At 43.2% G+C, this 25,559-nt stretch overlaps 2 protein-coding genes across 3 annotated transcripts in view; both read left to right on the top strand.

The window, feature by feature from the left end:
- Window positions 1–7,660, top strand: part of PSTPIP2 (proline-serine-threonine phosphatase interacting protein 2) — a 76,258-nt gene extending 68,598 nt beyond the window's left edge. Inside the window, exons 13-15 of the mRNA XM_066353062.1 lie at window positions 2,442–2,476; window positions 3,543–3,600; window positions 6,716–7,660. Coding sequence (XP_066209159.1) covers window positions 2,442–2,476; window positions 3,543–3,592 — 85 coding nt within the window. The 3' untranslated portion in view covers window positions 3,593–3,600; window positions 6,716–7,660. The remainder of the gene's footprint in view (window positions 1–2,441; window positions 2,477–3,542; window positions 3,601–6,715) is intronic.
- Window positions 7,661–14,853: 7,193 nt separating this feature from the next.
- EPG5 (ectopic P-granules 5 autophagy tethering factor) overlaps window positions 14,854–25,559 on the top strand; it is a 108,712-nt gene continuing 98,006 nt past the window's right edge. For both annotated transcript variants that reach the window (XM_066352816.1, XM_066352817.1), the window contains exon 1: window positions 14,854–14,975. In XM_066352816.1, coding sequence (XP_066208913.1) covers window positions 14,913–14,975 — 63 coding nt within the window. In that variant the 5' untranslated portion in view covers window positions 14,854–14,912. The remainder of the gene's footprint in view (window positions 14,976–25,559) is intronic.

The raw sequence follows: 25,559 nt of genomic DNA on the forward strand, positions 1-25,559 counted from the left end.
TAGTATTTTCTTATAATCCTTTGTATTTTTGTGGCATCAGTTGTTACTTGTCTTTTATTTCTAACTTATTTTATCTGCATCCTCTCATTTATTTATTTATTTATTTATTTATTTATTACAAGGGCAGAGAGAGTCAGAGAGAGGGACATATAGGGACAGACAGACAGGAACGGAGAGAGATCAGAAACATCAATCATCAGTTTTTCGTTGTGACACCTTAGTTGTTCATTGATTGCTTTCTCATATGTACCTTGACCACGGGCCTTCAGCAGACCAAGTAACCCCTTGCTCGAGCCAGCAACCTTGGGTCCAAGCCAGTGAGCTTTTTTTTTTTTTCTCAAGCCAGATGAGCTCGTGTTCAAGCTTGCGACCTCGGGGCCTCGAATTTGGATCCTCTATATCCCAGTCCGACGCTCTATCCACTGCGCCACTGCCTAGTCAGGCTCCTCTCTTTTTCTTGATGAGTCTGGTTAGAGGTTCATCAGTTTGTTTTCTTATCAAAGAACCAGCTCTTGGTTTTACTGATTTTTTGTATTGTATTTTTAGTCTGTATGTCATTTATTTCCGCTCTAATCTTTATTATTTTCAGCAGTTGGAGGACCTATCCGTGCACTCCCCAAGCTGGTGCTTTAACAATAGGAGTGCTTGACCCTGGGATGGTGATATCTGAGTCTCTAGCAGACTCTCTTCTCTCCCAGGTGGACTGAATCCCTACTGATTTTCACCACCAGGTGCTATGCAGGCTCCTCTTCCTGTCTTTCTGTCTTTGTTGCTTTGGGTTGGAGATCCCTGTGTGGGGTTGAGATTCTGTGATCCTAGGAGGGAGGGCATTTTGCAGCTGAGATACAACTCCAGCTTATCAGCCCCCACATGTGGGTGCAGGGGCTAGACCTTTCCATGTCTCCACCCTTCTTACCAGTCGTTAGGTGGCTTCGTCTGTACATCCTTGGTTATAATATTTCAGTTCAGCTAGCCTTGAATAGGTTATTCAGGTTAATTGTTCTACAATTAGCTGTAAAGCCAGTTTGGTGCCAGAAGCAGGTGCATGTAGCTCCTGCCTATCTGTAACCATCTTGGAGTCCCCAGAAAAAATCCTTTATTTAAAAAAAAATATTTTATTTATTGATTTTAGAGAGAGGAGAGAAAGAGAAGGGCGGGGGAAGAGTGAGAAACATCAACTTGTAGTAGTTGCTTCTCATATGTGCTTTGACTGGGCAGGTCCAGGGTTTCAAACCAGCGACCTCAGTATTCCAGGTCAATACTTTATCCACTGCACCATCACAGGTCAGGCGAAAAATACACAGCTCACAAAAATTAAGAGATATTTCAAAAATGAATATGAAGCGATAAAATATCCCCTGATTTTTGTGAACAGTGTACTTTTAATAAATATTTTTTATCATTAGTGTTGTAAGACATTCATATTGAAACATAGCTCCACTGCATTTGCTCAGTGAGGTTGCTAGACTTAGAAATTTTAGGACAAATGTGAAATGGGTTTTACTACTTATTTACTAGTCAAGAAGGACAACATCATGCCTGAGTGTGATAAGTCCGGTACCTTTCTTAGAGCCTAGAGGACAGGAGTCAGCAAACTCTGCCTCCCTGCACGTCTGATCTGACTGCCTGTTTTGGTAGGCCTTGCAAGTATTTTAATGGTTGAAAAAAATATTGAAAGAATATTATCTTGTGACATGAAAATTATATGAAATTCAAATTTCAGTGTTTGTATATGAAAATTTTTATTATAACATGACCACACTCATTTGCTTACATTCTGTCTGTAGCTGCTTTCACAATGGAGTTGACTAGGGTTGCAACAATAGTGATACGCGGCCAGCAAAGCCTAAATCATTTACCATCTGGCTCTTCATAGAAACGTTTACTGCCCCTGATTTAAAAGGTCCTGAGAGAAGAGGAATCTTTTGTTTTATATACAGTCGCCTTGAAGTCTAAGCTGTTGAATTTTCAGTCTAGTTTTTCAAAAGATAATGTGTTGTTTGGGGGGGGGGGGGTTGCCATGATCATCATCAATATTTAAGAATGCCAGGCACTGTTCAAAACAGTTCATATGAATTAGCTCTTTTAATCATCACTGTGAAGGAGCTGTTGTGTGTCCCATTTTCCGTGTGAAGATGCCGATGTACAAGGAGCTCAGGAAATCTTGCCTACACAGCAAAGACGTTCCTCCTGCCGGTCTGGGTTGAGGGGCGGGCAGGGCTCTGTGCGCCTCTGCTGTGCATCTTGCTCATCAGCATAACAGAAAGACTGCATCTTTGATTCCAGTAGTCAGTGCTGCCGACCTTAGGCTTCATCTGAACTTTTCTTAGCCCTTCAAATAGAAACCAGATCTGATGAGAGTGCAATATGCTTGCTATGTGATGTAGAAAATTAGAAAAACAAGAACATCTCTGAAAGACTTTGGTTTTCATTTCTTATAGGAGAGGACCTGTCCCGATTCCTAAAAGTTTACCAGGTATGCCACCAAAAAAGACCTTTAGAAATCCTATGTTAGGTGTTCTTTAAGGTTGAATAGATAGAATTTTGAAATGAAGGGAAAGAAGAGAATAAATAAAATCAAATTCCCAAGAGAATAAATCTATAGTAGAATCTTACTATATTATTATGTGTCATAGAGTGGAATTTGGTAATTTGTGTCTATTTTATAACTTTCCAAGAGAAATTTGGTGCTCCTGGAGCACCAAAAGAAACTTCTTATAAGGTAGTCTTACCTAAGAGTGTATTTCATCTTGGACCATGAGAAGAGAAGAACTGAGACATAATTTTCTTTAGATTACACAGAAATATCATTTATAGAAAGTACAGGTGTCTACAATCGTGAAACTATATATTGTGTATTTTGTACATTGCCTAGAATGGGATCTTTTACTAATCAGTGGTCTCCTTTCCCTCTGAACTGTTACCATAGCTCTGGGAGAACCACGCATTTTAGCCCTTTTGTTAGTTTTATCCTTTGGATAATGATGAGTTCCTTTAAGGCAGGCACTTTGTTTTTTCCTGTGTCACTCACAACACAGTACTGGGCAGGTAATAGGTACTCAACAAATACCTATTACTTGAATAAAAGAAAGATACACCTAACTATGTTCAAAGGAATGAGAAGAGAGACAGCTATTGCTGCATTTAGCAGCTTAGCAAAAATTTAGTGATTGAAAAAAAAAATTAGTGGCTGAAATTACATTGTTAAACAATATAAGGATTTACATTATTTTAATCTCCTGTTGCCTTATAATTACTTGATAATGTGGGACTTATTTTGGTCCACACATGAAGATGACTTTTCTGTGGGTACTGCTATCTGGGCATGGATGGAAAGGGCACAAAAAATCATAATAGAGATTTTCAGAATATTCTCTGGTTTGTAGTCATGATGACCATTTGTAGGTTTTGTTGCCAGATACATTTTCTTCTTACAGAAGAGTAGTTACCAGGATCTCTGAGTGGAGTGCCTTGATTTGAAAGGGCTCAGGTCTTATGAAAAAGTGTTGGCTTCATGTTGCCCTGTGTTCTGCTTTTTGCAGATGACCCGGATTATTCTTTGGTTGATGACTACAGTTTGATCTACCAGTAGCATCAATGGTAAGAGCCTTTAATTTTCACATCATCAAGTTGTACCTAGAATGGTAATTTTGAAGCCTTTGATGTTTCTTTATAACCCCACTGCAAGCAAGCGAGGCCTTCCATCAGGCTGGAAGGGTGTGGTGTTCATGCAGGGTGACTTCTCTGGACCCCGCCACTGAAAGTAGACTGGAGGCCATGACATACCTATTTGAATGAGGGTATTTTTCCTTCCTTAATTATCATACATCTTTTTATCTTGCTCTCATTAGGCTCTTTTGTGACTGTTACTCACCTACATTAAGGGCAATACTCACAAAAAAACACACACCTGATTAGTCAGTAAATAAGGCAAATGATATTGTACTCAGCAAACACACAAGGGTGTCATAGTGTCATCCTGCACCAGATTACTACTGCTCTGGACTAGCAATACGGAAGGATTCCTAGAGCAAAACTAGTAAGTCAACTGTAGCTGCAAAGATGACCCCCTCTTGACATTGAAGAGCTTGCAGTGTGTCCCAAGTCACAATCAGTTTTCACAAGTGTTTAGGAGTGCCTCCAAAGCTAAGATAGCAATACTAAATGAAACTCCTCATAAACCATAATTTTTTTTTAAATGAGACAGACAGACAGACAGGAAGGGAGAGAAATGAGAAGCATCAGCACATAGTTGCGGCACTTTAGTTGTTCATCGATTACTTTCTCATATGTGCCTTGAGGGGCCCCAGCAGAGTGAGTGATCCCTTGCTCAAGCCAGTGACTTTGGGCTCAAGCCAGCAAACTTAGGCTTCAAGCCAGTGACTTTTGGGCTTAAGTCAGTGACCATGGGATCATGTCTATGCTCAAGCCGGCAACCCATGTTGAAGCTGGATGCGCCCACGCTCAAGCCAAATGAGCCTGTGCTCAAGCCAGTGACCTCGGGGTTTCAAATTTGGGTTCTCAGCATCCAAGTTCAACACTCCATCCATTGAGCCACTGCCTGCTTGAGGCTTTTTTTATTTTTAAACTCGTTCTTTTCTCCCCTCACCAGTTTATACAGAGCATGTTCTAGTTGCTTAACAATAGCATTTGACCCAACAACTCTAGTTCCTCTGAGCCCAATACATTTACTCACGTGATATAGCATTTCACTGAGGTTCATTAGTGTCTACACCAGCTCAATGACTAAGAATTCAGCATAGACATGGGTAATTGACTGAATGTCAGAGAATTTTTAAAAAGGGAGCTTACCTTAGTTAGTAACTTAGTTAAGTGACTTATCACATTTAAAATAGTTTGAAAGGACCTTTAGAATTGAAATTTAAACAGGAAGTTTTAGGAATTTGCAATTTATTTTGCAGTTGTTGATTTTAGCTGTTATTCTTGTTTTAATTCTAACATGTTTAGGTAAGGAAAGATTGTAACTTTTCTTTTATTTCTTGCTTTTTAAAATATATTTTTATTTTTAAATTACAGTTGATTTACAATATTATATTAGTTTTAGATATATAATCTCATGATTAGACATTTCTATAACTTAGGAAATGATTATCCTGATAAATGTACCCATCTGACACCATATATAGTTATTATAATATTATTGACTATATCCCCTATGTTGTGCTTTACATACCCAGGACTATTCTGTAACTACCAATTTGTATTTCTGAGTCTTCATCTTTTTGTATTTCTTCATCTTTTTATTTTATTTATTTTATTTTTTAAATTTTTCTGAAGTTGGAAACAGGGAGGCAGTCAGACAGACTCCCGCATGCGCCTGACCAGGATCCACCCGGCATGCCCACCAGGGGGCGATGCTCCGCCCATCTGGGGCATTGCTCTGTTGCAACCAGAGCCATTCTAGCGCCTGAGGCAGAGGCCATAGAGCCATCCTCAGCACCTGGGCCAACTTTGCTCCAATGGAGCCTTGGCTGCAGGAGGGGAAGAGAGAAACACAGAGGAAGGAGAGGGGGAGGGGTGGAGAAGCAGATGAGCGCCTCTCCTATATGCCCTGGCCGGGAATAGAACCTGGGACTCCTGCACACCAGGCCGACGCTCTACCACTGAGCCAATCGGCCAGGGCTCCTTCATTTTTTTACCCATCCCTTCAACTCTAAATTTTCTTTTTCTTTTCTTTTTTATTGCACTTATTGGGATGACATAGGTTAATAAAATTATATAGGTTTTAGGTGTACAACTCTTTAATACATCATCTGTACATTGTATTGTGTTCATTACCCCAAGTCAAGTCTCCTCTAAATTTTATTTTTAATTTTCAGTGTACATTTAATATTATTCTGTATTAGTTTCAGGTGTACAGCACAGTGGTTAGATAATCATCTACTTTACAAAGTGTTTCCCTTGATATTTCAAGTACCCACCTGGCCACCAATCATATTATACATAGCTATAATATGATTGGCTACGTTCTCTCTGCTGTACTTTACATCCCCAAGACAGATGATAACTTTTTAATTAAAAATACATGTATCAAGGCCCTAGCCAGTTGGCTCAGTGGTAGAGTGTCGGCCTGGCGTGCAGAAGTCCCGGGTTCGATTCCTGGCCAGGGCACACAGGAGAAGCGCCCATCTGTTTCTCCACCCCTACCCCTCTCCTTCCTCTCTGTCTCTCTCTTCCCCTCCCGCAGCCGAGGCTCCACTGGAGCAAAGATGGCCCGGGCGCTGGGGATGGCTCCTCGGCCTCTGCCCCAGGCGCTAGAGTGGCTCTGGTCACAACAGAGCGACGCCCCGGAGGGGCAGAGCATCGCCCCCTGGTGGGCAGAGTGTCGCCCCCTGGTGGGCGTGCCGGGTGGATCCCGGTCGGGCGCATGTGGGAGTCTGTCTGACTGTCTCTCCCCATTTCCGGCTTCAGAAAAATACAGAAAAAAAAAAAAAAGAAAAAAAGAAAAATACATGTATCAAAAATATATATAATATATTATGATATATATATATATAAATACATGTGTTATTTACCATAAAGCCACGCATGCTATTCTCACATTCCATTGTTTATCACTTAGAATACCCGTGTTGCGCCACGTGTTTTTCTTGGCCAAGCACTATTATTCATGTTGAATAAAATCGCAGTGTAGGAGCAGGGTGCTGACATAAATGGTTAATTCAAATGGAATTTCTTTGTTATTTTCTTTCAGAAAACAGCTTTTTTTGGCTGATGTTTCTGTGGCATGAAAGGAGGCAGTGGAGCCACCGAATTTGTGCGGTTATGTCAATCATGAAGACTTTGAAGTGAACCCTTGCTGTAATTTCTTTTTGATGTTTTAAATTTATGGTAAACATTTAATTTTACTTAAGCTAGTTGAGTTCTGCAATTTCTAAAAGAAGTTTACAAATTGCCCCAAACTCAAGAATGGTCCTTTTCTCAATCATTAATTACTAAAGTTGTGAATGAATTGTGTTTTCTACTTGATCCAGAACAGATTCTGGATTTGGAGTCCTGACTGTTGGGGGACAGGGAACAGGGATGGCTGGAGAGGAGAAACTCCTTAGGCTTTGAGGCGACGTGCTCTGGCATTTCCACAGTGATAACACACTCACAGTGGTACAAGATTTAAAATTACCTTCCTTTCTGGCTGGAAGACTTAGAGGCCATCTGGTTGCACTCTCTCATTTTACAGATGAGGAAATGGGGCCCCAAAGTATGAAATCAATTTCCTACTGTTGTCCCCGCTGGTTCTGGCAGAACCGGAAATAGAGTGTGAGTTTTTCCAAATCCCCATTTTTCTAACCCCTTCTGAGTCTGTGATGCTCATGTTGAAATTTAAGACGCCAAATGATTTTGCTGGCATCTTTTAGGTTGGGAAAATTACCAGGGTTTAAATGTCAGATTTATTTTTACATGGCTCACTCTGTGTACTGGACTACACAGCACCACATTTAATTTAATGAAGAGGCATCGGTTGTAAAACACACCATTATTTTACATAGCACTAAGAAAGTCGGGTGGGGGAGAGTTAACAATTAACTGGTGACAGTTAATGCCCAAGCCGTCAGTCCTGGGTTTTCACAGAGAATCTTGCCCTTGCAAGAACCTGGAATCTTTAAAGCGTTAACCTTACCTTTTTTTTTTTTTTTTTTTTTTTACAAACATTAAGGTCTTCCTTTTGTCACCCACAAACAACAGGAAGATTATGTGCCTTTTGTACAACACTCACACTCTGAGATAGCAGTTTAGTTAGTACAAGTTACAATATCACGGTACTTATTGTATGTCATAAAATTATGTTACCACAAAGCAAATATTTTCCTTTTGTGCTCTGTGTAATAGCTTTCCCAGAACTATGGGCAAATTGATTGAAAGAATATTGATTATTTTCCCTCTTTCAGTGTAAGGCGCTATTGAAAGTGGCAGCTTCTTGTCATGACAGGAAACTTGCAATAATTGGATATCCTTTTGAGAAACTGAAGTTTGCAAAGGGCCACTGACTTCCCCAAATTGAACAGTCTCAGGAAATTTTCCTTTGAACTTAACATTTTCTTTCTAGTGCTTTATTTATTGTCAGCAATTTCTCAGGGATTTCACTTTTCTCTTTAGGGTGATTGATGTAAAAGTGTTTTATGAATTGAAAATACTTTTATTTTAATGGCGCTTTCAGTTTGATATGAAGTAAAATAAAGATTCTTGGTGATCTGAGATTTATTCTGCATTTTTGTGTTAACCATATCTCTCTTCCAATTGCTATTGACCCTTTGTCACATTTGCTGTTGTTGGACTACAGAAGGACAAACTGCTGTTGAGATGGCCCAAGTGCAGACTGGTGCCATGTTACTTCCTACTAATCCTTTCAGTGCCAGACTCAAGGTCACTTCCTCAGGGACCCCACTGCTGTATTCTTCCCCCTTCCCTTCTTGATATTACACGATTTTTTCTTAAAATTAGCTGTTCAGGCGGCCTCGGCGCCCCCTTCTCCCGGGCCGGCTTAGAGGACTGGGAGGGGGCGAAAAGGAAGGGGAGGGGGTCCCTCTCTCGCCTCCCGGGAGAGGGCCGCAGCGATGGGCCGCGGCGACTCGAGCTCCTCCTCTTCTCCCTCACACCCCTCCCGCCCCTCTCTACCTGCGGGGCACCCGGGCAGGAGGAGGCGATGCGCGGACCGGGCCGGGCGACAACTGTCAGAAGCCCCGCTGGGCGGGGAGCGGGTGGGGGAGGGAAGGGGTGGGGCAGAAGAGAAGAGGGAGGGCACTCAAGTCCCCACTCCCCACTCCCCTCGACCGGGGGGGGGGGGGGGGGGGGGGGGGATTAGCTGTTCAAGGTTGGGCTTCCCTCCTAGACCTTAACCTCCACAAGAGCAGGGCCCCTCTCCAGCCTTTTCCCAGCTGTACCCTGAGCACCTGACTCACAGTAGTAAGATGAACGAATTAGTGACCTCAAAGAGAACACAGAGAAACAACCAGCTGAGAGAGAAATACAGAGTGTGAAGGGAATGAAGCCAGTCAAATAAGTATACATGTTAAATTCAGTAAACATGAGTTACTTGCCGACTGCTGGTATCTTCATTTGGGTTCCACCAGATGCAGATGCTGAGATAAGGGTTTGAGTACAGGTACTTTTTCTAGGGGTTGATCCCAGAAAGCACAGTATGGAGGTGAGAAAATGAGACAGGGAAAGGAAAGAAAGCAAAATTAAACAAACAAACAAACAAACAAACAAACAAAAGCATGCCTTTTCAAGGAAGTTACAGTGGACAATTGGAGCTTAAACCTGTTGGGGACACAGTGCAGGGACATGTACCTCAGAGAGCTCACCTGAGGGGAGAGGCTGGGGTCATCATTCACCAATTCCCATCAGTCACGGGTAGAGGGCTGCTTCCATGAGGCACTTCTTGGCATTTCTGGCCTGCTGTGGACGCTGTCAGGGTGGGTTCCAGCAGCCTCAGAGGGTCCACAGGCTGTCAGAAGTTGGGCTGGTATGTGAGGAAATGACATGTGCTGAGGGGATGTGCCTGGTGCACCGACATTTTTGACCCCTGCATGGCTCAGCTCTACCTATGCCCACATGAAGTTTACTCCATCGTGTCATTGCTTCCTCAAGTCCCAGTCTCCAGCACACACACTCCAGGAAGTTTATAGTAGGACAAGCTATAATCCGTGTGGCTACACGTGATTCCGAGTTCATAACTGATACTCATCTCCTTCCTCTACCACTCTGTTTTGGAGTGGGTTGTGTTTCCCCAAAATTCTTATGTTGAAGTCCCAGTCCTCAATATCCTTGTACTGTTTTTGGAAATAAGGTAATTAAGTTGAAGTAAGGCTGTTGGGTGGGACCTCAATCCAGTCTTACTGGTATCCTCATAGGAAGAGGAAGAGAAACCAGGGGTGCAAGTGCACAAAGGGATGAGCATGTCAGGAGGGGGGTCGTCAAGAGGGCAGCCATTTGGATTCCCTTCACACTTGGTTAGTCTTCTGCTTGCCTAGGTCGCTTGACTGGTGGGGTAACTCAATTCCTAAATAGTCTCAGCCTCCTGTTATCAGGCTCTGATCAGACCCTGTTTACTGAAGTTGCCAATTTATGCTTATCACCAGGCATGGCAACACTAAGAGGCATTCCAGATGGCTTCCTCCCTGCCCACTTTCCTCATAGTAGTCACCTACTCCTGATGGGATAGTTACTGCCTTCTTTGCTTGCTAGTCTGCTGGCATGTGGACCCCCAAATGACCAAGCATCAACTCTAGTTTTAGTGGAAACCTTTCTATGTCCCTTGGTATCCCCTGCCAACCACCTAAAGTCAGGTGCTTTAGTTCAGCAGAGCTTAATGTCCAAAGAATGGGAACACAAGTTCCCCACATGGGTCAATGTGAGCTATGGTAACAGAGGCCACTCTTATCTCTTGGCTTCCAGATCTGTGTTTTCTGACTATTGGAGTCAGAACATGCAGTACCATGTTGTGACCATATGTGCACCATATACTTACCTCATTGTTAAGACTAGCATCCCAACCCTGCAAGGTATTCTCAAGTTGCTGCGCTTTTAAGAAGCCACTCCAATAGTCTACCAGGGCCATAGCTTCTACATATTGTGGTGTGTAGTAAACAAAGTAGAGCCCATGGACATTTGTTGTAACACCTTCGTTGTAAAGTGAAGTTCTTAGTGTAAGGCATGCATTCTCAACAAGGGCAACTGCTTTCAAGGGGGTGAAGATCGGTTCTCTATGGGTAAAATAAATCTTATTCTTCTTGTGTATAAAGCACAGACATACGGAGAGCACACAAACAAAATATACCTGTGGTATTAAAATTTTGTGGGAGTGGCAATTAGGAAAATGTCTAAAAAGGCTCCTTAGGGAAGTAGTAATGCAAATTTGATAAACACTAGTCTAAGGTAATGTTATTTGAAATTTCATATCGATATATCAGACACAGTAGTAGCCTTTGGATAGCTGCTGGCCAAAGAGAATCTATTCTTGAGATGATTCCCAAGTTGATGAATCTCTGCCCCTTTCAGAGTAGAATGAGTTTGATGAAATCATTTGCCACCAAGGGGCTGGTTGGTCTTACAGAAGGGATATTTAGGGCTCAGCTTCAGCCTCTGGGGCTAATTGATCAGACATCCAGCAGTAGCCACTAGATCAGACCTGGTGAGTGGGAGTCCCTAGAACATTTTCATCCCTGCCACCATGGCTACTCTGTTCATGAACTCAATGAGGAAGCACTGGGGTAGCCAAGCACAGAGGCTGGCTGGACCCTAGGATGAACCATCCTCCTCACCTGGTTGTTCGGTCCTCCCTTTGAAAGATACCTTCTTGTGGGCACTAATATAAGACACAAAAGTCTGCACCTTTTATGCCTATTCCTTTGTCTTCACTCCTCTCATTTTGTTTACTGATCAACCACTCAAGTCATAGACCACTGCCCAGGAGTTTGCATACATTAACCTTGGGCTACTCCCTTCATACCAAGTTGATGGCCAGCCATATTACTTGACGCACTGCCCACTGAGAGTACTTCTCTTCACCACTATTTTTCACAGACACTCCTGAACGGGGCTGTAGTGTGGCAGCAGTGCACATACAGACTGACAACAATTAACACACAGAGCTGACCTATCTTTGAACTGGGCCTGAGTTTGTTTGCTCTTCTTGATCTGTTGGGTTGAAGGAAACTTCCTACTAGGCCACAGGTATGAGCTGAAGGAGAGACATAAAAGCAAGAGAGGAAGGTGATGGAGGTGTTTGCATCTGTATGATAAATCTGGCTTTCTGGCTTTGCCCCACCCAATCCAGAATGTCCCATTTGCATTGTATGGTGGATTGCTGATGTGCTGGCTTGACTCAGCTGTCTAAAGAAAGCAAAAAGATTTTAGTAGCAACATTATTTCATGTTTATATTCCCTTTATAATTTTATAAAATGAATCTCTTTTTAAATGAGGCCAGAGAGGCTTTCTGGCTTTTCTTATTAGTCCCTAGTGATATGAACTTGTACTTTTCTTCAGGGCACCAAGAGCAGTTGATAACAATCAATTATTGACATCACACCTCTCAAATGCTAGTGATGTTGAAAAAGCCCTTCCCCCTGAATCTTACTGTTATTCACCACAGATGAGGCCTCTAATAATTGTGATGCTTTTAGCTCAGAGTTTCTGACCCTTCTACTCCCATAAACAGTGGGACACTTCTTACCATCTCACTGGGAATGGATATAATTCCAGTATCCCATCCTGACATCTGGGGACCATTTCTAAGACTGACTCTTAGTTTTGGGGTTACCCCAGAAGGGGGCCCAGAGACATGGGTTTGAGATCAAGTTGCTTATTTAAGAGGTGAGCCCAGTGGACACCAATATTAAAATGGTAATAGAAGAAGGAAAGTGAAGGAAGTGAATAGACAATTGCAACTGTTGGAACCGAGCAGATCCCCACTGGGGATTCTGGGAAATAGCACAGAACACACATCTCAGAGCTCTTCCACCCAGAGGGCAAGGGAGCTGGGTATCTGTATTAGTTTTCTAAAGCTGCTGTAGTAACATACCACAAATTGGGTGGCTTAAATGATAAAGTTTATTGCCTCACAGTTGTGAATTCTAAGATCAAGGTATCGGCAGGATTGGTTCCTTCCCAGGGCTCTGAAGGAGGGATCTGTTCTCCTTGCCTTGTGGATGGCTGTCTTTCCTCTGTGTATGTTTCTGTGTCCAAATCTCCCACTTTTTATAAGGTCACCAGCTGTACTGGATGAGGGCCCACCCTTATGACCTCATTTTGATTTGATTACCCCTGTAAACACCCTGTTTCCAAATAAAGTCACATTCTGAAGTACTGAATGTTAGCACTTCAACGTTTAAATTTTTGAGGCTAAAATCCAACCTCTAACTATTTACATGCCAACTCCCAGCTGTCCCTGGTTGAAGGTTGCTTTCAGTTCAGGGTAGTGCATTATTTCCCTAGCACTTTCAGTCTGTCCTATATGTGACCAAAAAGAGCTTGGAGGCTCTGAGATGTTGCAATTTGGGTCTGTAGGCTCAGGAATGCCCAGAGTATACAAGTGGGACACAAGCAGTATCTGATGCTTTGGGGGTGCAAATAACTGTTTTTATGACCCATTGAAATGTTTTTTTTTTAGTGGGTAAGATTATGGAAAAGAAAATAATAGGAAAAGGACAGTCTTATGGTTTTCTTCTTATGGAAGCCACAGTCTATTAACAGAAGAGCTTGCCTCTGTACAAGAGTCTTTTAAAAAATGTAGGCTGGATATTTTTGGTAATTACTTGTACGGTCAGCTAATTGTCTCAAGAAAGTAAAATAATTTAGAAGCAACATGATTTTTAAAAATAGTTTTTAAAAATATTTTTAAAAATGCATCCAGTAATCATGAATGATAAAATGATGCATCATATGGGAAGTATTATAATTAACTAGGTTGAATGACTTCTTGGAAATCGTGTCACAGGTTTCACCAATGGGCAGTTGCCACCAGATGGCAACAGAGATTCTGGAATCTAATTTTGTGAGCAAGTTTAAGAAAGGTCCATAGGGTTCTTTCTTGAGTTCAGCAGCTCTCACTGAACCCTTTATGACAGGCTCTGTTCCAGATGCTGGCTGACTTAGGAATCATGGTCATATTACATTTTGGGATGCCATAATATATGTGAATTCTAGTCCCTTTATGAGTGCTTGGTTTTTGTTTTTAATTGATTGGGATTTTTCTGAGATTAAAAATTATTTTAAAATATGAAAATTGCAGTAAAAATTAATATAATCCATTGGAGGGAAAATCTGGTAAATATTTACAAAAATTAAAAATGAGAGCTTTCCATCTGACCCATGTTGGCAAATAAAACCTCGACTTGGAACCCTGAGGTCATTGGTTGGAAAGCCCTGGGGTTGTCCAGTCAAGGCAACTACGATTTGATGCTCCCTTCCCCCTACCCCCGACCCTGGCCTTTCTCTCTCCTCTTTCTAAAATCAATAAATAAAAAAATCTTAAAAAAAAAGAGAGATCTCTCCAACTTGGGCCATGCCTAATGGTTTCCAGGAAAGGTAGCGAGAAGGGTCATTCCGTTTTCAACAAGGTAGTGGCTAGAGAACACAGCATCAACATTCACAAGCATATTCATGGAGTGTGTTCAAGAGGCGTGACCCTTGGGCACAGAAGGAGACCTGGGAATTTGCCATGAAGGATATGGGAACTTCAGATGTACACACTGACACTAGGTTCAACAAAGTTGTCTGGGCCCAAGGAATAAGGAATGTCCCCCACCACATCCAAGTGTGGTTACCCAGAAAACGTGAGGGTGAAGATTCACCAAACGAGCCTATTTTGATTCATTCACACCGGATAACTCTTGTTGTATTGGCTATTGTCACGTTTTTCTTTGACAATCTAAGGGAAAAGAGGTCAGTGCCCCTGACTAAAGAGTCAGGTGTTGCATGTTTTCAAAATTCTTGTGGCACACTGGTTGATAATCGCAGGTACAGAGCAAGATTGACAAGCACTTCTCCCTGGACTCCTTACTTAAGCCAGTGTGGTTGAGATGAGCCACTGCTCCGGGGTCCAAAATGACTGCGGCGCTGAGCTGGAAAACTGGCCCGACGTGTCAGTCCAGCAATTCTCGCCCCGCTAGCCCAATACAGTGGAATTGGCGCACGGGACAGACTGGAGACCCCGAGCACCGGAGCCAGGGGGCGGGGCCTGGACGAAGGGGGCGGGGCCATTATCCTCCAGTAAAAAGGACTCTAGGAGTAGTTTGTCCTATGCTGCAGCCCGTACTGGCTCCAAGTTGTCTCCCCTTCTCCGGGAGTGGTGGAGATTTGATCATGTGACAGTCTGGGGCGGGACAGGGCCGGTTGTGGGAAGCGCAGGGGTTTGACAAAAACAAACGGCGACACCGACGCCGTAGGGTCTATGGCTGAGGCCGTGAGACCCTCACGCCGGGCCAAGGCCAAGGCCAGCCGGACTAAAACCAAGGTGAGCACGACCCTCCTCACCCATTCTGTCCCCACTTCCTACCCTCCGTGGCCCTGACAGGTGTTCTCTGTCTCCCTCTTGCTGTCTTGGGCCTCTTGGGTCAGATTTACCCATCAGCTCTGCGCATCCTCTGCCCCCACCTCCCCGTAATTGATTCCACCACCCATAGATTCCATCCTATTCCTCTATTCCTCCTCCACATTCCTTTGCTAGACTTTGTCAGGAGCCCAGCTTTCTTTCACTTTCTTTGATCTCGCTGGGCTCTTCCCTTCTTGGCTTTCCGCATCTGGATCTGCATTCCTGTCGTGGAGCAGCCCTTCTTGTCCCAGCCTCATTTAGACTGTCTCTTCTCCATTATAACCTGGGAACACTTTCAGCCCCTCTCATGCATGAAGTGGGAAGGAACTTCTCCACGCGGGGAATGTATCCTTTGGCAGAGCTTTATGGATCACGACGGACAGAAAAGTAGACTGTAGTGATGGGCCTCTTCACTTTTAAGATTCAAGGTCATGGTGATGGTGGTGTTCTTTATTTCTTATTATCCTGGTTGTTTAAGATGGGGGCACGAATGTCCAGAAGTTAAACCGGGGTGAGACTCACACAGTAGGGATGGATTTGAATTTTCTGGGTTTCATGTATTAGATTGACATGTGGTATTGGTGTGTTTTTTGGGTTGATTTGTTTTTATGTGCAGTTCGGGTTTTCATTTTGTTCCTATGTATTTTCTGAAGTAACATTTATTTTACAGTGAACAGATTAAGTGCTACCCTGGGATGGCTGGAGCTAGATAATTTTGGATTACCTGAAACTGAATTTACATTAAGGAAAATATGAGGATGCTATTAGAAGTACAGGAATTCTCCATTTCTACAAATAAGTGGTGTTCTAGAGCAGGTGTAACTTAAGATTGAAATCAAAATCTGATTTTCTTGTGGGAACAACGCTTGAACAAGAGATGAATGTTCAAAGGTTATTTATTTATTTTACAGAGACAGAGAGTCAGAGAGAGGGATAGACAGGGACAGACAGACAGGATCGGAGAGATGAGAAGCATCAATCATTAGTTTTTCCTTGTGCATTGCAACACCTTAGTTGTTCATTGATTGCTTTCTCATACGTGCCTCGACCGGGGGCCTTCAGCAGACCGAGTAACCCCTTGCTCGAGCCAGTGACGTTCGGCTCAAGCTGGTGAGCTTTTGCTCAAACCAGAGGAACCCTCGCTCAAGCTGGCGACCTTGGGGTCTCGAACCTGGGTCTTCCGCATCCCAGTCTGACGCTTTATCCACTGCGCCACCACCTGGTCAGGGCGAAGGTTTTTTATTTAACAAGCGGTAAGTGACTTAGTGAAATCTCTTTCATTATGGTGCCTTTTTAAAAAGGCTCTAGAGGAGTTATGCCCATTAGTGCACCTAGGTCTGTGAGGAGTTATTCTTTGGGGAGAAAGCCATTTTGTTACCTAATTTCAGAAATGTCAGATTTTTAAGAGAAATACTTTTTTGCATTTAAGTGGGCAAGAACTAGCAAAACAGAGGAGTAAAAGAAAAAGCCATTGGTTAGCCAATGCATAAGGTCCCTGATCCTAGAATACAGTATTGCTCAACATGCAAATATCAGCTTGTAGACAACAGAGACTTAATTCTTAACCTATATATTTTTTCAAATGAATGATGAAACTAAAGCCTAGCGCAGTGGTTCTCAACCTGTGGATCACCCACAGGTTGAGAACCGCTGGCCTAGAGAAATTAAATGATAAGCCGAAAGGCATGCATTTAGTGAAAAACTCAAAGCCAAAAATCTGAATTCTCAATCCAGTTCTCTAATAATTACTTCATATATCTATGTGTGTCTGTCTATAGATGGAATGTTATTAAAAATTAAAAATGGTCAGTTAAGAGGATTCTCTGTCAAGTTATTTTGTTTAAAACAGTTTCTAAAATAAATTCAAAATCTTAAACTTTTAAATTCATCATGAAAAAACAATCACTCATTTTATTGACACATTTCAGGCAACTTCCCTACACAAGCATATGTTAATTTATTTTTTCTCTGTTAAAATTTATGAAAAGGCTTTTATTCCAGAGGAATTTATCAAACCAGAAATTCTTGACATATACTTCTTCTCACCCTCTAAATATAATCAGTCACTAAGTCTTACTAATTGTATTTTTAAAATATTCTCCCAGTTCTGCCTATTTCTTTCCGTCCTAACTACCACCACCATCCTATAAGGAAGATTTTTAGCTAGCTGGCCTCTCCAAGTTCATTCTTGTTCCCCATTCTCTAAACTAAAGTTGGATTGATTGATATGGTAAGAACAGAAAACTGATTACTCTCCTCAAAACCTATCAAAGGTTTTCCATAGCCCAGTCTCAAGGCTAGAGTCAATGAAGTCCTTAGGATGGACTCAGGGCCCTCAAAGATTGGCTTCTTTTTTCTCCTCAGCCTCAGGTCTGCCCTGTGAACTCAGTGAGGGAGGGACCTGTCTTGTCTGTCTTGTTCCTAGTCCCTTTACAGCGCTTGTAAACTGATAGTATTTGTTGGATGATGGAAATAAATATCAGTATTGAAGAATATTTCCAAGCTTTGTCTCTCAGAAGAATTTACTTTGGTAAATTTCCTGAGCAGTATGAGAAAGCAAGTCAAAAAGTCTATATAATACCAGCAAAGCCCTCATGCTTGTCAATCTAGAAAATTAATTCTTTTAGAGTAAATAGTTTCATTTCTTTTTTTTTTTTTTTTTTTTTTTTTTTATATTTTTTTTCTTTTTTTTTTTTCTTTTTGGCAGAGACAGAGAGAGGGACAGATAGGGACAGACAGACAGGAAGGGAGAGAGATGAGAAACATCAATTCTTCGTTGCGGTTCCTTAGTTGTTCATTGACTGATTTCTCATACGTGCCTTGACCACGGGGGCTACAGCAGACCGAGTGACCCCTTGCTCGAGCCAAATGAGCCCGCGGTCAAGCTGGCGACCTCGGGGTCTCGAACCTGGGTCCTCCACATCCCAGTCCAACGCTCTATCCACTGCGCCACCGCCTGGTCAGGCTATATAGTTTCATTTCTTAGTGCTGGCTAAGGTTTGGCATTGGTCATGAAGTCGTACAGTAATGAAACCTTTACTATCTGGGGTATAATTTGGCAACTATTTACAAAGCCATAAAATAGATCCAAGGCTCAGGAAGTGAGTAGTGTCATGTACTATTGTCTTTGAATAGTTTGAGCAGCACCTGGATTTTACCCAGTAGCTGACCTGCATTCTTCAATATTATTCATCTGGTAGATGACCTCACATTGTTAGGTTATGCTTATAACCTGATACCTGAGAGATAGTCCTAATAACATTTTCATTTTTTAAAAATCATCTGCTAAATATATTCTCTACCTCAGAGCACCATGACTTTATTGGTCTTGGTAGATTAATGTTTAAGAACAGTAGATTTTTAGGTTGGACTTATTTTGTAGAAGCAGTGTATTTTATAATCATAGAAAGTATTTTATAGTTAATTTTAAGTTCTGAATGCCAACTACTCATTAATAGTGAGAGCATATGGTAATTGCTAAGGATAGACTGAAGTGTGGCTCAGAAAGCTGATAACAGAAAGACCTTTAAATACCCATTCCCGCCCTGGCCGGTTGGCTCAGCGGTAGAGCGTCGGCCTAGCGTGCGGAGGACCCGGGTTCGATTCCCGGCCAGGGCACACAGGAGAAGCGCCCATTTGCTTCTCCACCCCTCCGCCGCGCTTTCCTCTCTGTCTCTCTCTTCCCCTCCCGCAGCCGAGGCTCCATTGGAGCAAAGATGGCCCAGGCGCTGGGGATGGCTCTGTGGCCTCTGCCCCAGGCGCTAGAGTAGCTCTGGTCGCAATATGGCGACGCCCAGGATGGGCAGAGCATCGCCCCCTGGTGGGCAGAGCGTCGCCCTGGTGGGCGTGCCGGGTGGATCCCAGTCGGGCGCATGCGGGAGTCTGTCTGACTGTCTCTCCCTGTTTCCAGCTTCAGAAAAAAAAAAAAAAAAAAAAAAAAAAAAATACCCATTCCCTCTTGCTCTTTGGCCTAGATAATTTGTACCTCTTGGTCCTGCCTTCCTGTTAGTAGTAGTCATAGGACTGAAGTTGGGGGATACTGTATAGCATTATGTAGCTCCTTTTGTGTCTGCTAAGATTCATTCATTTGTTGAAGAAACACTCATTGATTACCTACTATGTCCCAGGAACTGTTCTAGGCATTTGGGAAATAATAGAGGAGAAACCACAAGGAACCATGCCCTAATTGAGCTTACATTCTAGAGGGAGAAAACAAAAACCCTATAAAAATACAGTGAATAAAATATATCATGCTAGGAGATGACAGTGCTATGGAAAAAAGGAAAAGAACAGAGCATGGATTTGGGGAGTACTGGTGAGATGTTAGGATTGGTTGCAATTTTAAATAGGTCGTCAAGGTAATCTGTAGTGAAGATGACATGTAGAGACATGAAAGAGATGAGGGAGTTAGCTTTGTGGATATTGGGGGAGAATGATCTATGCAGAGGGAACAGCTGGGACAAACGTTTTAAGGCAGTGGCATGTCCTAGGAACTGCAAGGAAGCAGTGTGGTTAGGGTGGGGCAAGCGAGGGAGAGGAGCTGAGGTGAAGTCCGAAAGGTAACACAGGGCCAGGTCGGTGGTCTTGTAGGCCATTGTAAAGGCTTTCACTCTGAGTGGAATACGGAATCACTTCAGGGTTTTGAGCAGAGGAATGATGTGGTCTGAGTTATGCTTTAAAGAACCATTGTGTGTGCTTTGTTGAGAATAGACTGTAAGTGGGCAAGAATAGAAGCAGAGAGACCATCTGAGAGACTATTGCATTTGTCCAGCCGAGGAGAGGTGTTGCTGACTTGGGCCAGAGGTGCAGGAGCAAAGGTGATGAGAAGCATTTAAAGTCTGGGAGTTTCTTTATTCTTTTTTTTTTTAATTTTTAAAATTTTATTTATTCATTTTTAGAGAGGAGAGAGAGAGACAGAGAGAGGAGAGAGAGAGAGAGAGAGAGAGAGAGAGAGAAGGGGGGAGGAGCTGGAAGCATCAACTCCCGTATGTGCCTTGACCAGGCAAGCCCAGGGTTTCGAACTGGCGACCTCAGCATTTCCAGGTCGACACTTTATCCACTGCGCCACCACAGGTCAGGCCTATTCTTTTCTTCTACTTCTTTTTTCTTTTTCTTTTTTTTTAGAATTTTAATAAGAGTTTATTTGAGCCAAACTGACCACATATGCTAGGGAGCAAGATCTTATATGCTCTCTGAAGTCTGGGGAGTTTTTGAAACTAGAGCCAAGAATTGCCGATAACTTCTGTATGGACTGTTGGAGAAAACAGTCAAGATGACTCTGAGATGGAGAAAGTGGGCCCTGGCCAGTTGCTCAGTGGTATAGCCTTTGGCTGGTGTATGGACGTCCCAGGTTCGATTCTTGGTCAGGGCACACAGGAGAAGTGACTATCTGCTTCTTACTCCCCTCCCCCTTCTCTTCTCTGTCTCTCTTCCCCACTCCTGCAGCCATGGCTCAGTTGGAGCAAGTTGGCCCTGGGCACTGACAATAGCTCCATAGCCCAGGGGTCCCCAAACTTTTTACACAGGGGGCCAGTTCACTGTCCCTCAGGCCATTGGAGGGCTGGACTATAAAATAAACTATGAACAAATCCCTATGCACACTGCACATATCTTAGTTTAAAGTAAAAAAACAAAACGGGAACAAATACAATATTTAAAATAAAGTACAAGTAAATTTAAATCAACAAACTGACCAGTATTTCAATGGGAACTATGGGCCTGCTTTTGGACGTCTTCCATTGTGCAGCCACATAATCCTTTGCGCAGTACCTCGTTCAGTTACTCTCAGAACACTGACCACCAATGAAAGAGGTGCCCCTTCCGGAAGTGCAGTGGGGCCGGATAAATGGCCTCAGGGGGCCGCATGCGGCCGTAGTTTGGGGACCCCTGCCATAGCCTCAGCTCAGGTGGTAGAATAGCTTGGTTGCTGAGCTACAGAGCAACAGCTCCGGATGAGCAGAGCGTCGCCCAGTAGGGGCTTGCAGAGTGGATCCCAGTCGGGGCACATGTGGGAGTCTGTCTCTCTGCCTCTCTGCTTCTCACTTAAGAAAAAAAGAGTGGTAGATGAAGCAGGTTTCTGGGGGCAGTTCAGGAGTTAGTTTCGGATATGCTAATTTTATAATAAATGTGTTTTAGACATTTGAAGGGGAGCAGAGTTTGCCAACCCCAAAATATGCCTCTTTGAGATACTTATTATTTGAGGCTGGTTAATTTTAAGAAATGACAGACATAGGGAAAACTCTGAAAACCAAGAAGAAGCTACCCTTTGTAAAAGGACATTTATGTTTGTAAGGGAAACTGCTATCTGAAAGGGTGTTTCCATACCGTATCTGGAAAAGGAGGATATCAAAATGTCTAGAAACTTAAACTAATTTCATGAAAGTATTCTATAAAACAGTAGAACTGGACCTTTATCTTTCATTTAGAAGCAGCTCATCATTATTTTTTTTATTTTATTTTTTTGTGACAGAGACAGAGAGAAGGACAGATAGGGACAGACAGGAAGGGAAAGAGATGAGAAGCATCAGTTCTTCGTTGTGGCACCCTAGTTGTTCACTGATTGCGTTCTCATATGTGCCTTGACCAGGGGCTATAGCAGAGCGAGTGACCCCTTGCTCAAGCCATCAAACCAGATGAGCCCACGCTCAAGCTGGCAACCTTGGGGATTCGAACCTGGGTCCTCCACTTCCCAGTCTGACGCTCTGTCCACTGTGCCACCATGTGGTCAGGCTCATCATTATTTTTATGGAAGGAAAAGGGTTGTAATTTTTGTCTTAATACAGTTCCAAGAGAAAGAACTGTGAGTAGTGAATGGAAACCTCTGATTTGTTTTCCAGAACTTAACCCCCCCCCACAGATTTTTTTTGTATTTTCCCCAAGTTAGAAGCAGGGAGGCAGTCAGACAGACTCCTGCATGCGCCCGACCAGGATCCACCCGGCACGCCCACCAGGGGGTGATGCTCTGCCTATCTAGGTGTTGCTCTGTTGTAGCCGGAGCCATTCTAGCACCTCAGGCTAAGGCTGTGGAGCTGTCCTCAGTGCCAAGGCCAACTTTGCTCCAGTGGAGCCTTGGCTGCAGGAGGGGAAGAGAGAGACAGAGAGGAAGGAGAGGGGGAGGGGTGGAGAAGCAGATGGACGCTTCTGCTGTGTGTCCTGTCTGGAAATCGAACCCGGGACTTCCACACGTCAGGCTGACATTCTACCACTGAGCCAACTGGTCAGAACCATATATATTTTTTATTTTAATAGTGCTCATTGCTTTAAAAAAGTATGTGTGTATGAGTGGTATATACACACCGAGAAACAATTCAGAAATGAAATGCTTTCAATTCCATCTCCTGAAGATAACTGTTGGTAACAGCTTGCTGTGTGTTCTCTAGCCCCCCCCCCCCCCATACCACAACACCTCAAGGCATAGTTACTGAAGTGAACAGTTAAGTATGTTTTTCTACATTAGCAACTCTTCTATTTCTACATAATTTCTTGATTATTTTTTTCTCTCATGGAATTATTTTAAAATTGGTTCTTTTCCTGTGTGTAATTTATATGGAGATCAAAAATATAAAAATAGATTCTTCTTAATATCCTGGCCATTTTTAGTTGTAAGAAACATTTTTTTGCTTAAATTAATTTGAAAGTATTAATTTTTGCACATGCCTTTTTTTTTTACCTTAAAGATTTTATTTATTGATTTTACAGAGAGGTAAGAGAGGGGGACAGGGAGCAAGAAATATCAACTCATGGTTGCTTCATTTTTTCTTGTTCATTGATTGATTACTTGTCATAAGTGCCTTGACTAGGCAAGCCCAGGGTTTTGAACCGGCGGCCTCAGTGTTCCAGGTTGATGCTTTATTCACTGTACCACCAGAGGCCAGGCTTTGCACATGATACATATGGAGTTCTGTTTTAATTTTTATTTTGTGATTTGTAATGATTATTATAAATACAATATATTCTGTCTTTATTTGTATTTAACTCATGTAGGCAAGTATTTGTATACTTTCTTTTTTAAATGAAATTTTGTATTTTAAGTGTAAGAATAGATTCAGATTTTGGCACAAAAGTTCAGTTTCTTCTGAATTCATTGGATATTCTCTGTCTTCTGAGAGGCATGTAAAAAAAAACACTTCTAAATGTGTCAGAGCACCTGGTAAGTATAAATATTTGTTGGATAATAATTCAGTAATCTCTTCATTTTATGATTCCTGTACCAAGGACAGAACTCGGCTTGTAGTTGGTACTCACTTTTTGTGAGTGATAGGTCATCATTATTGTCTCAAGATACAATTATCGAACACAGTGTCAAATATCAAAGGCAGATCAGATCCAAAGAGGCATCAGATACCTGCCGGGCCTCAAGATGGTGCCGGGAATCACCCGGGGATGCCAAGAGCAGCCTCAGCCTGGTCCAGGTCCTTGTCACAGAACAAGGAGGAATTCAAGAGCGTGATGGGAAGAGTTAGCAAAGCACAGTAAAATTATTAAAGCGAGAGTGTGTTCTCGTGGGAGACCTCGGAGAAGGAGATGCACCGGTGGGGCCTGGCTGGAAGGTTCTTGTTAACCATGGGCAGAGGGTGAGGGGGTGGGGATAGGATGGTCTTCTGAGGCTGATTGGCCTGACCTAGTCTCCTCTTCAGATAGCAGGGCCTCCCAGTTACAGGAAATTGGGGAGGAGGAATTGGGGAACAGGTGGTCAGGGGAAGGTCACCATCTGTGATGTTCCAGCCAAAATGGAGAAGGGGTGGGAGGTGAGCTTTTGAGGCCTTTATTCCCTGTTTTAACTTTCCTGCCTCAAAGATCCTTGTGGTCTCTTTTTTTTTTTTTTTTTTTTTGGTGCAAGGGAGAGACAGGCAGACAGGAAGGAAGAGCGATGAGAAACATCAACTTGTAGTTGTGGCACTTAGTTGTTCATTGATTGCTTTTTCATATGTGCCTTCCCTGGGGGACTCCAACCAAGCCAGTGAGCCCTTGCTCAAGCCAGTTACCTTGGGCTCAAGCGAACAACCATGGCATCATGTCAGAGATCCCATGCTCAAGCCAGCCACCCTGTGCTCAAACTGGCAACCTCGGGGTTTTGAACCTGGGACCTCAGTGTCCCAGGTCAATGCTCTATCTACTGTGCCACTACCAGTTAGGCCCTTGTGGTCTAGTTTTTTGGGGGAGGGACAGAACATAAAGATAAATAGCCATGTGTAGTAGCACATGACCAGAGCTGGATGACAAGTACATATTGCTGGAGTTCAGAGTAAAGCAAGGGTTGGTGTGGTTGAAGATTTTGTTTTGGAACTGAATTGTAACTAAATTATCAAAGGCACTGAATGTCAGAGTTAACAGTCCATCTTTAAGTGGAGAGCCATGACTGCTTTTGTGTTGTTCAGAGCATGCGTTTAGGGAGACAAATCTTGTAATGATGTTTGGGATGAATTGGTGGTGGGGCAGAGGCTGGAGGCTGGGAGACATTCAGGACTGCCCCCTCCCATCCCTTCTGTGCTTTAGAGAGGTGAAGCGAGCCACAGGGAGGTTGCTACAACGTTGGTTATGATTGCATAAAACCTCCTCCCTTCCATATACATATATACCCCAGAAGTCCTGTCCTTATCTAGGGGCTATGAGGGGGCAGGGGCAGGCCTTTGCCACCTGCTCAAACTGTTGTATGTCCTACTTTCCTTGATTTTCTGGTTCATTCTTACAATCAAATCTTCAGCTTCTCTCCCCTTTTCCCCCACCTTCTTCTCTGGGGCAACTATGTCGATTCCTCTTTGGACCTAACTTTCTTATCTGCATAGGTAGAGAGTTTTCTTTTCTTTGGTTCCACTTTTGAAACCATGAGAAGCATTGAGTTCTTCCTCCATGGGAAATAAAAGTGTAAAAGCTTATGTGTTCTTCCCTGGAGGGGCTAGGAGCTTTAAAAAATTCTTTAAGTAGCCCTGGCCGGTTGGCTCAGTGGTAGAGCGTTGGCCTGGCGTGCAGAAGTCCCGGGTTCGATTCCCGGCCAGGGCACACAGGAGAAGCGCCCATCTGCTTCTCCACCCCTCCCCCTCTCCTTCCTCTCTGTCTCTCTCTTCCCCTCCCGCAGCCGAGGCTCCACTGGAGCAAAGATGGCCCGGGCGCTGGGGATGGGTCCTCGGCCTCTGCCCCAGGTGCTAGAGTGGCTCTGGTCGCAACAGAGCGACGCCCCGGCGGGGCAGAGCATCGCCCCCTGGTGGGTAGAGCATAGCCCCCTGGTGGGAGTGCCGGGTGGATCCTGGTCGGGCGCATGCGGGAGTCTGTCTGACTGTCTCTCCCCGTTTCTGGCTTCAGAAAAATACAGAAAAAAAAAAATTCTTTAAGTGATTATCTAACCACATTATCTGTTGCTATTAATATGGTTATGATTATTCCTGGAAGGTAGATCTGATGGAAGTGGGCATGCAAGTTTGGGAGTAGCAGCTGCAAACTTCCTTTTGTTTAGAGAGGGGAGAATTTGACATCGCAAGGGCAGTCCTGCAATGAGGAGAGAGGACAGGT

This window comes from Saccopteryx leptura, chromosome 11 (assembly GCF_036850995.1).
Source record: "Saccopteryx leptura isolate mSacLep1 chromosome 11, mSacLep1_pri_phased_curated, whole genome shotgun sequence".
NCBI classification, from domain to species: domain Eukaryota; kingdom Metazoa; phylum Chordata; class Mammalia; order Chiroptera; family Emballonuridae; genus Saccopteryx; species Saccopteryx leptura.